At 39.3% G+C, this 14418-nt stretch overlaps 1 protein-coding gene across 1 annotated transcript in view; it reads left to right on the top strand.

The window, feature by feature from the left end:
* Positions 1 to 14418, top strand: part of LOC145346494 (antizyme inhibitor 1-like) — a 48554-nt gene that overhangs the window by 19545 nt on the left and 14591 nt on the right. The window contains exons 3-5 of the mRNA XM_080193827.1: positions 45 to 247; positions 9590 to 9766; positions 9922 to 10094. Coding sequence (XP_080049953.1) covers positions 140 to 247; positions 9590 to 9766; positions 9922 to 10094 — 458 coding nt within the window. The 5' untranslated portion in view covers positions 45 to 139. The remainder of the gene's footprint in view (positions 1 to 44; positions 248 to 9589; positions 9767 to 9921; positions 10095 to 14418) is intronic.

Raw genomic sequence — 14418 nt, 5'->3', positions numbered from 1 at the left:
GGATAGAAAATCCTTTTATAATATGAGTCTGTTTTCTTTTGCAGTTTGTTGCATATTTTAAGAACCCCGATATTGAAGGCTCTGTGAGGACCTTCACTTGGTGTTTGGTTTACGAGTGTTGGCTTTGTGGATCACAAAGATGAAAGGTTTTGTTGAACTAGAAGAGAGCTACCCCTTTGACCTTCTGGAAGAAAAAACTACTCTTAACGATGTTATTGACAACCATATCCGTGAACATACGCTTGAGGTAAGCATGTTCTGTTGTACATTCTTTAATAACACTAAGGATTGAGAAGATTCATGAAGGATGATGCTAGACTAATCTATAGTAGTTACGTGCAGTGGCAAAACTACATTGCAATGCAAAATAACATTTGGACCCTGTCCCAATAACTCTAATTTTGACATTCAATAGGAAATCATGATTCCAGCAAAGGTATATATTAACCAGGATATCAATGTTAAAATTGCTGTCGACCAAACTGTACAAATACCAGAGTACCATGCTAGAAAAAGTATGAAAAGGCAATTGATAATCCCATTTGCTTTTTAGCTAACTATTGCAAGGCCACTCACAAACTCAAGTTGTGTATTTGCTATTACTTTTGCTATATGAATTTACATATCTATTTGTTACATGTTTACCTAATATACCTGAGTAGTTGCATCTTTTAGAACAACCTTAGTGTAAACTTAATATTGAAGGATTTGTATTTAATATTACCTTTATCGCATTCCAGTATGTCAAAGTATTTCATTTTGAAATGCGTAGTTGTTTATTGACACAACACCAGATTGTATTACAAACAATGAGATGGATGGCCAGTTAGTTTGTGTGTGGTAGTGTTGGTTCCTCCCCCAGAGAAGGGTTAGAATGTGGAACATGCTGCCAAATTGATTAGCATCAATGCATTTAATGGAAATCTAGATGACTGTATGAAGGAGAAAAGAATAGAAGGACATGCTGATAAAGTTAATTAAGTAGGCTGAAAAGCATGAACACAGCATAGACCAGTTGAGCCAAATGACGTGTTTGTGTTGTACGTTCTCATACTATTGGGAAAAGAGTTGAGCCCAGAATCGTGTAACTCTTGGGATGGACATGGTGCCAATGAGTGGTTAAACTATAATTTATAAGAATAATCATTCTTTCTCAACCAAATGTTCATGAGTGCATTCAAAATAATTTCTGGAGTGATATATTTTAGAACGAGGAGATCAGGCATGGTCAATTTAATCATGAGTCAGATTTGGATAAATGTTCTATTACTGTTCTGTTATCTCCTAATTGTGATCATAATATCAAATTTAGTGCTAAAATTAAAAAGGAGAAATTTAACAGTTAATCAGATTAACAAACAAGATGGGTTTGAGACTGACAACAGCAAACTGCCCAAAACGATTATTGGGTAAAACTAGAGTGGAAGATGTTTAGGGAAAAAATAGCTTAATGCTGTAGCATATATAAGGACAAAGAGATCTGTTTGCTGAATAAAATCACTTATTGACCAAAGGAGAGAAGCGATAATGTATAGAATGCTGATATTGTGTGTAATTCAGGGAACTGGGGAAGATGGAACAAAAAGCAAAGGTAGACAAACAACATAAGAGCTGAAAAAGGGAATGCCAAAAGAAACTTGGGCTGTCAAGATTAACACTATCTTAGTAAAGGAATTATTCAAGGCTGCATGGGGCCCTTTAAAAAGAAATGGGGGTAATATTGCAGGGAAACAAAGAGAACGGTAGACTTGTTGAATAATTAGTGTGTCAATCTTAATGGTGGAGGAAGAGAATAATATATGACATTCCAGGCAGCTTCATAATGAATCAAGAGTCAGGACACACAAGTTAAACAAGAAAACAGTATAGTGAAAGTATAATGGGCAGAATTTTCACATTCCACCTACCATGGAAATCATAGTGGGAGGGACAGGACCATGCAAAGGTCCTGCCCAATGACACTAGAAACTGTGGCAGTATAGTAGAAATAAAATGGTGCTAAAACTAGCTGATCCCAGCTTCTAAAGGAAGTAAGTGGGAAAATTGCATCGGCTTGAGTCATCATCTTCTAAAGCACAGTCCGTTCTGGTATTGTCCCATTAAAATAGAAATTGTAATGTAACTCGTTTTTCTAAGAAAAGTATGAAAGAGGAACTGAGGAAGTATAGAAGTATAGAATCTACAATTGATTACGTGCTTGAGAGAAATTTGAGATGATTAGAGAGAACCAATGTGCATTTGCAAAAAGAATGCTGAAAATACTCAGCAATTCTAGTAGCATCTGTAGGGAGTAAAAGTGTGTTTCGGACTTGTGACAGCAGGAAAGAGTTAGAAATGTAATAGGTTTTGAGTAAGTGAAAGAAGGGAAATGGGAGGATGAGCAAAGAGGGAGGAGGTCTGTGATAAGACTGGCAAGCAGGAGAGATTATGTGACAAAATATTTCGAGGCACAAGACCAAACGCTATTTAGCTGCTATCCACAAAAGGAGGACATGCTAGAAAGGGTCAAACTAGAAAGAAAGAGGAAATGGAGGTAGAGGTAACAACTTAAAATAATTGAACTCAATGTTGAGTCCAGAAGGCTGTTAACCCAGGTAAGTGGTACACTTGTAAAGAAGGGATTGTCTGAGTGTAGTTTATGTGGACTTCCAAATACATTCAATAAGGTTTCACATAAAACTCTGAGCTAAACTTAAAGCTAATGGGATTAAAGGCAAATTATTGGCTTGGTTAGGTGGTAGAAGACGGAGTAGAATAAAAAGGTTACATACTCAAATTGGAAAGAAGTGATTAGCGAGTGTCCCAAAAAGTCTCAACTATCCACTCATTATTAATGTCTTGGGTATCACAATAGAAGACCACAAATCAAGTTTGGTGATGGTGTTAATAGTAAAATGGAACATAGAATTACTGAGATGCTGATTAAGTGAGCACAAAAGTATGGCTGATGCATTTCAATGCAGGCAAGTGATCAGCTAGGCTCAGTGGAGGCCCAGAGAAATGTAGATCACTAATGTAATAGCCAGGTATAAAAAAAACTCATAGGGCTAATGGAATATTCACTATTAACTAGACAGCAAGAGTATAAAAGAGAGGAACTTCTGTCACAACTAATCAAATCCCTGGTTAGCACATATCTAGAATACTAGGTACAGTGTGTGCTACACATTAGAATAGGTACAATGTCCTTGGACAGAGTACAGTGCAAATTAACCAGGGCTCCAAGGGTCAAAATGTAAGGAGCATTTAGAAGTGTGGGTGACACATTTCATTTCATTTCGTACTCCTATCTGAAACACTTATTGATGTTGACATATCCGTCTGGTTGTCCATTGAGTTAGTACCATCTTTAAAACTTGTATCAAACAAGAGAGTGCAGAGACATTTACCTTGAATTTAGGAGTCGCAGCGTCATGTTGCAACTGTACACAACTCTGGTGCGGCCGCACTTGGAGTACTGTGTGCAGTTCTGGTCCCCACATTACAGGAAGGATGTGGAGGCTTTGGAGAGGGTGCAGAGGAGGTTTACCAGGATGTTGCCTGGTATGCAGGGGAGGTCCTATGAGGAGAGACTGAGGGATTTGGGGTTGTTTTCACTGGAAAGAAGGCGGCTAAGAGGGGATCTTATAGAAACATATAAGATGATTAGAGGTTTAGATAGGGTGGATGGTGATAGCCTGTTTCCTCGGATGGAGAAAGCTAGCACGAGGGGGCATGGCTTTAAATTAAGGGGGGGTAGTTATAGGACGGATGTCAGGGGCAGGTTCTTTACCCAGAGGGTGGTGAGGGACTGGAATGCCCTGCCTGCTGCAGTTGTAAATGCGCCTAGTTTGGGGGCGTTTAAGAGATTGGTGGATAGGTTTATGGACGAAAAGGGATTGGTTTAGATTAGTGGGTCAATGTTTTTTTTAAAAAATAAGACTGGTTGGCGCAACATTGTGGGCCGAAGGGCCTGTTCCGCGCTGTAATGTTCTGTGTTCTTGATGTTAGGGATGGGAGACTTCAATTATGAGGAGAAATTAGAGAAACTGGAATTATTTAGAGCAGAGCTGTTGAAAATTATAATGGGTTTTTAAAAGTAAATGAGAAGAAATTGTTTACACTGCTGGGTGCGCCAATAACCAGAGAACAAAAGACCAAAGGGGAAATGAGAATTTTTATGATCTTGAGTGTAGTGCCTGAGAGTGATGGAAATAGCTTCAATAGTAACTTTCAATGAGATATATGTTTAAAGGAAAAACATTGCAGAACTATGGGCAAAGAGCAGGGGAGTAAAACTAATTGTATAAATCATTCAGAGTGAGCATAAGTATGATGGGCTGAATGGCTTCCTAACCTGAGAGTTTGTAACAGTTTGTTGGATCTTCCTGGTTACTGACTGGAGTAACATAGTAAAAAGTCTGACAACACCAGGTTTAAGTCCAACTGATTTATTTGATAGTACACTCACTAGCTTTTGAGGTTACCCCCTTCGTCAGGTGAATGGAATAATGGTAACCTCGAAAACTAGTGAGTGTACTATCAAATAAATCGGTTGGACTTAAACCTGGTGTTGTCAGACTTTTTACTGTGGTTACCCCAGTCCAACGCCGGCATATCCACATCTGGAGTAACATATCCATTTCCTTTCCATTGTGCGCAAACTAATTTGTTCCTGGATGGAATGAAAGCATGTTAGCCCAGAATAGGGTTAAGGAAAGTACTCCAACTCACTCGTGCCCTGCCTAATTTCAGCAGATTCGATAATCCCCTCATTGGCAAAAGCGTAGGTCAGACTAGGACAAGTCAAACACAACTATTATCAGTTTGACAAAATCCAGTAATGGTAAATAAACCCTTCAGATGTCACAGCTTTCTTATTGATCCTGAGTTGTGCATTGTAGCCCAGCTGCTGATCATTGTCATCTTATTCACAGGCGCATAGAGCTAAGTTAACAAAAGAAGCTCTTTTAGTGCCACAGTCTCCATGGCAAGGGATCTCTCAATGTGGCAGTTTAAAAGCTGACCACTCAGTACCATTGGTGCACTGGTACAAGTATCTACTAAAGATTAGGTCTTGTCAAGACCATGTGGATAATTACTACATTCTGTGTTGCAAACAGCAACCATGAATTATTTGTGCATTGAACTGAGGTCCTGTTAGCTACGAAGCATAATCTCAGTTTTCATTCTGCTGCCCTAAAGTGGGAATTTGGCAAAGATTGAGGAGAACTGTTTTAAAAGAAAACTTACTATTTTCAGATGAGCAAAATGGAAAGGCAGGAAGCACGTGCAAATTAGTGTGGAAAGCTGAGATTAAACATTTTTGAAAGGAAAAACAAGCAATGATAACAATATCCATTGGATATAAATCATAGGCTGCGAATGAATATGGGCACCTAAATATTTAAATATGTGTGTCCCAGAAAGTGTGAATGCAGTTACAGGAATCAATAAACAAAAAGGCAAGCAGCATTAGTTATCAAGTACCAAAACACAAAAATAAACAATTTGTACAAAACATTGGTCAGCCCACAGTTATTTTACTGTGTGAAATTTTGCATATCCCATAATACTGTAATATTGAATCTGAAAGAGTGCTTACTGCATAGATTTAAAGGGTGTTGCTGCTGAACAGAAACTAGTTATAATGAGACCTGTAATGCTTCGGATGATTTTCACAGGAACCAAGAAGGCTGAGGAGGTTTGGATGATGGCTTTCAAAATTCTAAGTTTTGGTAGAATGACTTGGTTTAGGAGCCAATAATAAGTGAGAAGAGAGGTTGGAGAAAATGTTTTTTTAATTGTGTGTTGGCCCATGGGATGTTTTGCTACAGTGCGTGAGTAGAGCAGAGAGCACGTTTTGAGGGGAAAAAAAATTTGAACACAAGGCTATGGAGACAAGTAGGATTCAGTTTCATCCTCCTACATCCTTCCGTCTGAATTCTGGGTTCAGCACAGTGCCAAACTCCTCTTCCGTTGCCATCACCTCCTCTAGCTGGAGTCCTTCCTCTGGCCTGTTCGCCCTTGATCTTTTCAACGAGAATTGTCGGCATGACATCAACTGTCTCAATTTTTCTGTTCTCTTAAGTCCATCCCTGTCGATGTGATCAAACCTGCTGACAAGGGTGGTGCTGATTTTATCTGGCATACTGACCTTTACCTCTCAGAGGCTGAACGCCAACTCTCTCACACTTCCTCCAACCTCCCCCTAGGCTATGACTCCACCACCAAAGCTGTTGTTTCCAGCACTGTCACTGACATCGCATCTGAAGATCTCCCCTTCACAGCTTCCAGCCTCGTAGTCCCCCAACCCCAAACAGCACACTTCTGCACCCTTCCAAAAATCTACAAACAAGACTGGGAAAGCTATTGTATCAGCCTGCTCCTGTTCCAAAGAAATCATTTCTTCCTATCTTGACTCCATCTTCTCTCTTCTTGTCCAGCCTTTTCCCACCTATATTTTGTGATTCCTCTGATGCCCTATATCACATCAACAGTTTCCAGTTCCCTGGTCCTAAATACCTCTTCACTATGGATGTCCAATCCCTCTTCACTTACGTCCCCCGTCTGAAGGTCTGAGGGCTGTCTGCTCTTTGAGTGGAGGCCTGAACAATCCCCCTTCACCACCTTTCCTCTGCCTGGCTGAACTTGTTCTGTCAACAATTGCTCCTTTAGCTTACTGCAAATAAATGATCTGGTTGTGTATCTATCCCAATTATACCAGTGTTTTTATGGGTTATATGACCATTTCTTGTTTCAGTTTACTTGAGCCCTCTTGCACAACTTTTTTTTCTGTTACATTGAAGATGCTATTGATGCTAGTTCATGCTCTCAACTGAACCCAGAAAAGTTATCAATTTTTTACTTCCAATTTCTTCCCCCTTTCACCTTTACATGGTTTATTTCTGGCACGTCACTTCTCTTTCTTGAACTCTTTCTTCTTAGTTTCCCTTTCTTGACCATTTTTTCTTCGATGAATTTGATTTACTATGCTCACTGTTCCCAGTGCATCTCTACGTTGGCGAGACCAAACACATACAGGGCGACCGCTTTGTGGTCAGTCCACAGGGCAGGGTAGGTATAGGAGGATGCGACGGCGCGGGCTCGTTGGGCCGAAGGACCTGTTTCCCGTGCTGGGTTGTTCTTTGTTCTTTGTAGTATGACCCCAAACTTCCTGTCATTTGCCGATTCAACCCAACCTTTTGTTCTCATGCCTATGTGTCTGTCCTTAACTTGCTGCACTACTCCAGTGAAGCCCAGCACATACTGGAGAAGCAGCACCTCATCTTCTGATTAGGCATGTTACAGTCCTCCGGGCTCAAGTTAGTTCAGCAACATTAGATTGTGACCTTTCTCTTCCTACAAAGCCTTTTGTTTTGTATCCAAAGTATTTTCATCCCAGTGCAAGCAAATCACCCCCCAGTGTCTGCACTGAGCCATCTGTCACTTCATAGAATCATCATTGCATCAATACAGTGCAGAAGGAGGCCATTTGGCCCATCGAATCTGCACTGACTTTCCAATAGAGGATTTTACCCAGGCCCCCTGCCTGAAGCGTCATGTGGTCTCGAAATGTTAACTCTTTTTCTCCACTGATGATGCCAGACCTGTTGGAGATTTTCCAGCATTTTCTATTTTTGTTTGGGATTAGATCTGGGTTGTTTAATGGGCTAACATGAACCAGTCTAGTTCATGTGCTCGGAGTCGGCTCCATCCAACCCTGATATTTAGTTGGCTGGATTTTGGATGTCCAACTTGTACCATTTATTAAAGTAAACATTTGGTGAACTGAATGACTGCCTTATGGTTCTATGAATGGACATTTGGGGTGGCCCAGTTGTGGGAGGGGAGGGAAGAGAGAAGGATCTGAATTCAGGTTCATAGAACTCCTTGGTCAGATTTTATTGTTTCTCACATTTTAGTGTGCAGCTGACATTACTTTAAATTTCAAGAAATGTTAATAGTCCTTTGCTTTCCCTGTGCAAAAAAATCGAATGGTGGATTTATACTGCCAGTATGTTTACTGAAACAGATATGAAATGTTGACTTCCATTGCTGATGCTTTAGAAACTATACCATTCCTGTTGTCATGATGCTAATTTATAGGTGCGCTTTTTTCAAAACAGCACTGTGATTAGAATGTTACATACTGTCAGGAGGAGATGAGACATTTCTAAATTTACTGTCTGATTTGAGTGTTTGATATTTGAATAGCAAATAGCACTTGCCCTTCATTCCAAACAACATACTTACATGAGTAAGTACAAGTTGGACCTCCAGAATCTGGTTGTCCGCAGTGACGAACCAGTCTCGTTCATGTGCTCGGAGTCGGCTCCATCCAACCCTGATATTTAGTTGGCTGGATTTTGGATGTCCAACTTGTACCATTTATTAAAGTAAACATTTGAAATTCTTCACCCATTTAAAGTTGCTTCAATATAGGATATTTAAATGTAACAGTTACAAAAAATCTGTGCACAAAAGCATCCTATATGTAGACAATGTGATGGCATACTAAACTCATATATCAGCTACTGCATTTGTGAGAATCTTTTTATGGAAAAAGTATGTTTCTGCAGCCAGCTTTTAGACATTTCCAATCAAACTATCATTCAGCCATTTAATGGTAGTGTTTTACTATCTGACAAACAATTGGAAATCTTTAAAGGAACACTTGTATTGCTTATCATTTTAACCATTAAAATATATTAGTGTATGTTGTAATTGTTAAATTCACAAGTGAATTTGGACTTGATCTGATTCTTGGATCAACAAGCTGTGTGCAATAATGCATTTTATTCATGCATATTAGTTGAGAAGAATAGTATTGTTCCAGTTTTCTGTTCCATTAGATTGGTTATGTCCAGGTTGGGAGTTCTTAGATAAGCTTCCCATTTCTATTAATTTTCCATTCCTCCCTTTCTATTGAGGGTAGAATTAATAATAGGAGACTTTATTCTTTGTACATTATTAATGGAAAGAAAATTGGGAGCACTATAAATCTGACACTGACCACCTGATTAGATATCTGACTTGCACTACTGTCGAGTGACATTCTGTACTAGGTGCAGTGCCTGCTTTTTCAGACTTTGGACTGGAGCACCTTGAATGTGTGAACTTCCTCCTCTGCTTCTCTGTGAATGCACATGTGCCATCTAGCTACCTGGAGGATCACAGTTCAGAAACATCCCATCCTTTTCTCGCTGGCACTCATTGAATTGTAGAATGGCTGCAGCGCAGAAGGCCATTCAGCCCACAGATTCCATGCCACCTCCTCAAGAACAGTCCAGCGTGTTCCAGTCCCAAACTTTCTCTATATCGGTGCAAATTATTTTCCTTTGTGCGCTTGTTTCCAAAAGGTTTAGGTAATCGTTATTTGGTCAGCGGAATCTCATTAATACAGCAGATTGGGAATCAAACCTATCTATTTACAATCAAGCTGCACATTATGTCAATTAGTTGAGCCATCAGACTGTTTTATTTCAGCAGTCACTGTTCTGAACAATCACCGTGAAGAGTGACATTTCACATTACTAAAGCCAGATTAGTGCGCAGTACTTTCTCATTTTAATTAGAAACTAATATTTCTCTAATTTCTCAATTATAGCAAACTGAAAGGAATGCCTTCTTTGTTGCTGATCTTGGGAATGTTGTAAAGAAGAACATTCGCTGGAAGAATGTGATGACACACGTGAAACCATTTTACACTGTTAAGTGTAACAGCAGTCAATCAGTAATTGAAGTTCTGGCAGCTCTTGGAACTGGTTTTGCTTGTGCAAACAAGGTGATCATTGCTATGTTCCCTTGCATTAATTTTGGAAAAATTTAAATTCCATGGCTCTTCAAATTATTAACTAAAATCACAGTGAATTGGCAGATATAAAATCATAGCGCGATATAAGCTCACATGTCTAATAACTTGTATATATCCTCACACAGAACGAAATAACTCTTGTGCAAAGCTTGGGTGTAACATCTGAAAATATCATCTACACAAACCCATGCAAGCAAGTATCCCAGATTAAGTATGCAGCCAAAAAGGGAATAAATGTCATGAGTTGTGATAACAGTGCTGAACTTCTGAAAATTGCACGTAACCATCGTAGTGCCAAGTAAGTGTCAAATGAACCAAAATTTGTAGTATAGATTGTTTCACATTTAACTGGAATTTTTTTCCTCCATTGTGGTGCTGATTGGACAGTACATTTCATTGATCAAGTTATCTATTAGAGTTTAACCAAAAGTTGGGTCATAACTTGTTCTTTCAAACCATGAGCTTCCTTTGTATATGGGCATAAATGGATTTATTTGTTATGGGGAAGTTTCAGTCAAAGATATCTCCTTGCTCTCCTCTGGCTTTTCACCTTAAATCAAAATTCTAATGTTTTTTTAAACTGGACCCTCTAAACATTTGCCTTGCATGTATTGCATGGTTTGTTTGTAGATGTCTTTCATTTCTTTGTCAGCATTTTATACCAGCTGACAATAAAGTTCCTTTGCAATAAAATAATCACCCAGAACCATGTTCCTGTTTCTAAAGTCAAAGTTTATGAATTAATTTGCTGCCTGTAGAACCAAATTTCACCTTTTACACAGCATAATAAATGAAAGGATATCTAATCTTATTTGTGTTTTAAATTTTTATAACCCAAACCTTTGATATTCTGGTCTCATATTTACCAGCAAAGAACATGACTAAGTTGTTAGAAATTGCTATACTGCTTAGAGTAGCTTCTGCAGTAATTTTTTTCTCTCTTGCATAAAAACAAATATTATCTGGTAAATTAACTAGCCATTTGATGTCTGTGAAAGAAAGCCAGAGGAGTGAAACATGTATCACACTAAGACAATGTTTTTGAATGGAAGTGTAAGTTTCCCCATAGAGATTCTATTCTGGCCTATACCAGGATATTAGCTTGCTTTCATGTTTTTAGTATTTACAGGCAGTAAAAATAATTATGATGTCTAGAATCTGAATCTACATAGAACCTGAACCACATTGTGCAATACAAAAAAAAACTGAAGGTGCTGAAATAAGGACATAAAATGCTGGAAATGCTCAGCATGTTCAGCTGCATCTGTCGGTCACGAAACTGTTAACCTTTTAGATCAATGGCCCTTTTTTTTGGTGTTACAAGAATTTGGAGATGTAAATGAATTTTAAACCATTATGGAGGCAGGGAGAGTGGGGTCAGATAGCAAGCCTGCTCCACCATTCAGTATCTAATGAGCCCTCTCTGTACCACTTCAAATGCAACTATGTCCTTCCTTAACTATGAAAGTCAAAGCCACACTGTTTTCCAGGTGTCTCTCCAGACTTTTTTATTTTTGTACCCCAATCCCTTTGCAATGAAGGCCAACATGCCATTTGCCTTTTTTCCTGCTAGAAGTTCTGAGTAAGAAGCCTCACAACACCAGGTTAAAATCCAACAAGTTTATTTGGTAGCACAAGCCACTAGCTTTCGGAGCACTGCTCTTTCGTCAGGTAGGTGGGAATTCTGTTCACAAACAGAGCATATAGGTCTCGCATTTGGAATCGCATTCCAACCATTATTTTGTAAATTGAGTTTGTGTCTTTATATGCCCTGTTTGTGAACAGAACTCCCACTTATCTGATGAAGGAGCAATACTCCATAAGCTAGTGGCTTGTGCTACCAAATAAACCTGTTGGACTTCAACCTGGTGTTGTGAGACTTTTACTGTGTTTACCCCAGTCCAACGCCAGCATCTCCACATCAGAAGTTCTGAGGGCAGTTGTTGCATTCTAGCTCAGATTAAATACAGAACTATTCATTTTGTATGGCTTAATAGTGGCATATTTACCCAATAAGCAACTTGGGCATGTTTCCTTGTTTTAACTATCTGTGCATATATATTATGTAATATGCCCTATTGATGAAGTGTTGGGTTACAATGACCTTGAGTTCTATTTGCTTTGGCTACATTCATATTAAAATATGATTTCAACTCTTGAAAGAAGCTGAGTGGATCTGAAAATTATTGGACCAGTTCCACAGTAGAGAAGTTAATCAGTGATTGACCATGAAGCCTTCGGAATATGAATAGATGTTGTGCAATACGCAGTGGAATCATTGGCTCTGAATCTTCCTGGAAAGTTCAGTGCCAAGGCAGATGTCAAAATCAGCATTGTTTGTTGCATGAGTGAGTTTTCCAAACAATTTGTATGATGTAAAATTCACTGCAGTACAAGGCATGTTGTCAATTTTTGCCTTTGTTCTTAAGGATGGAATGGAGACTGCTTTTCTTTTCCCCTATATGGTTATATTCCTTTTCAGGAAAAAAAAGGACAATATAATGATGTTGCAATCTCAATAACTCTGCAGCTGATAATATAGCCTCTTGTACACAAATCTTAAGTCAGGCTTTGGAATGCCATAAACACTTTTTCTGAGCTAACACTTGGCAATGGCTCATGGGTGTTAAGCATTTGAGAACTGAATTAAGAGATAATGGATAATGTTACATTATCTAGACAGTCCATATCAAACAGGGAAGATTTAGCTTAAACTAAGTTTACCTGTAACCAAATCTTCAAAAATGCTTGTCTGTATATCTGAGAGTGGAAGGTCTCCTCAAATTTTGGATTACTTCAAATTTAATTTAAATTTAATTTGAATTTCTGAAATTCCTCTTGATTTCTAATGATAGGCAGGTAGTGTAGGAAGCTTTTAAGGCTATCTCATTTTCTAACCATTTTTTTCCATTTTGAGTATGATGGTGAGTGAGATGATTCCTCAGAATTGTAGCAAAAGCCAAGTTTGTGGCCCCCCCCTGTGGCTCAGCTGTGCAGGAGGGGAGGAGGAGGAAGAATGGAAGTGCTATAGTGGTAGACCATTCCAAAAGGGAACAGGCAATCATTTCTATGGCTGTAGGCAGTAGATGTGACTGCAGGATGATATGTTTCCTCCCTGGTGCCAGGACCAAGGATGTCACGGAGCAGCTGCAGGACATTCTTTTGGGGGTGAGGGGGAGGGTAAACAGTCAAATGTAATGGTTCACTTTGACACCCCGACATAGACAGGAAAAGAGATGAGGTCCTGAAAGCAGATTTTAGAGAGGGAGGAAATTTAAAAGCAGGGCCTCCAGAGCAATGATCACAGGATTACTCCCAGTGCCACATTCTAGTGAGCATAAAAATTGGAAGATTTAGCTGTTCAATATGTGGCTGGAGAAATGGAGTAAGAGGAAGGGCTTCAGATTTCTTTGGCATTGGGACCAGTTCTGGGGCAGGTGGGATCTGTACAAGAAAGAAATGTTGTACCTGAACAGGGTTGGGGCTCTTGGAGAGGATTTAAACTTGATTGGAAGGGGAATGGGAACCTGACAAGAAATTCAGAGCGAAGAGAAAACTGGCAGTGGAAAGTTGAGAAGTATTAACTGATACGGAGGATGTATCCAAGAGTAGCATCCAAGTAAATGGAATAATAGTATTGCTATTAACAGACCTGCCTCAAAGAAGGGCAGGACTGGGCACTAAATACTCCTAGGTATGAGGTGTTTAGGAGAAAAGGTGTGCAGCATTGATTAAAGATAGTATTATAGTATTGGGGAGAGAGGATGTTCAGAGAGGTTAAGGATGGAATTTCTGGCTAGAGGTAAGGGATGAAAAAGATACAATAACATTGATTGTTGTACTCTATTAGACCACCAACTTGTGGAAGGGTGCAAAGAAACAAATCTGCAAAGAAATTAGAGGTGCAGGGAGTAATTATAATGGGGGGACTTCAGTTATCCAAATACAGACTGGGATAGGACTGGTGCAAGAGGAGTGAATGTACCTGAATATGCTCAAGATAATTTTCTGCAGCAGCGTGTTTCCAGTGCAGTGAGAGGATGGGCTCTGTTAGACCTGGTTCTGGGGGAGACAGTTGGCTCAAGTGAATCAGGTATCCATGGGAGAGCTTTTAGTGAACAGTGACCATTGTTTTATAAGGCTTTCGTTGACCATAGAAAAGGATAAGGAACAATCCAGAGCAGGATTAATTAATTGAAGGAAAATAAACTTTGATGGGATCAGAATGTACCCGAGTCGTTTAAGTTGAAATCAAACGTTGGCAGAAAGGACAGTGGCTGAACAATGGGCCATCATCGAAGAAAAAGTATTGTAGGCAATGTCAAGGTAATTCGCTTCGAAGAGGAAAATTAGGACAAATAAATCCAGAGCCCATGGATGACGAGAGAGGTACAGGTGAATATAAAAGGGGAGTAGTGCATGTGTGACAGGCATCGGTAAGCAGTACCATGGAAAATCAGGTTGAACATAGGACTGGGGCAAGTGAAATAGTAAGAAGTTAGGAGAGAGCATCAGAAGAGACTTGCAGCTAACATAAAAGGGAATCTCAAGGTTTTCTGTAAGCATATAAATGACGAAAAGGTGGCAAAAGAGAGAGTAGGGCTGATTAAGGATATGAAAAA

Source organism: Carcharhinus amblyrhynchos, chromosome 8 (genome assembly GCF_965287045.1).
Source record: "Carcharhinus amblyrhynchos chromosome 8, sCarAmb.v2.hapA, whole genome shotgun sequence".
Lineage (NCBI taxonomy): Eukaryota > Metazoa > Chordata > Chondrichthyes > Carcharhiniformes > Carcharhinidae > Carcharhinus > Carcharhinus amblyrhynchos.
Note: the sequence above shows the minus strand (reverse complement) of the source record. Positions and strands in the feature narration are given on the sequence as shown.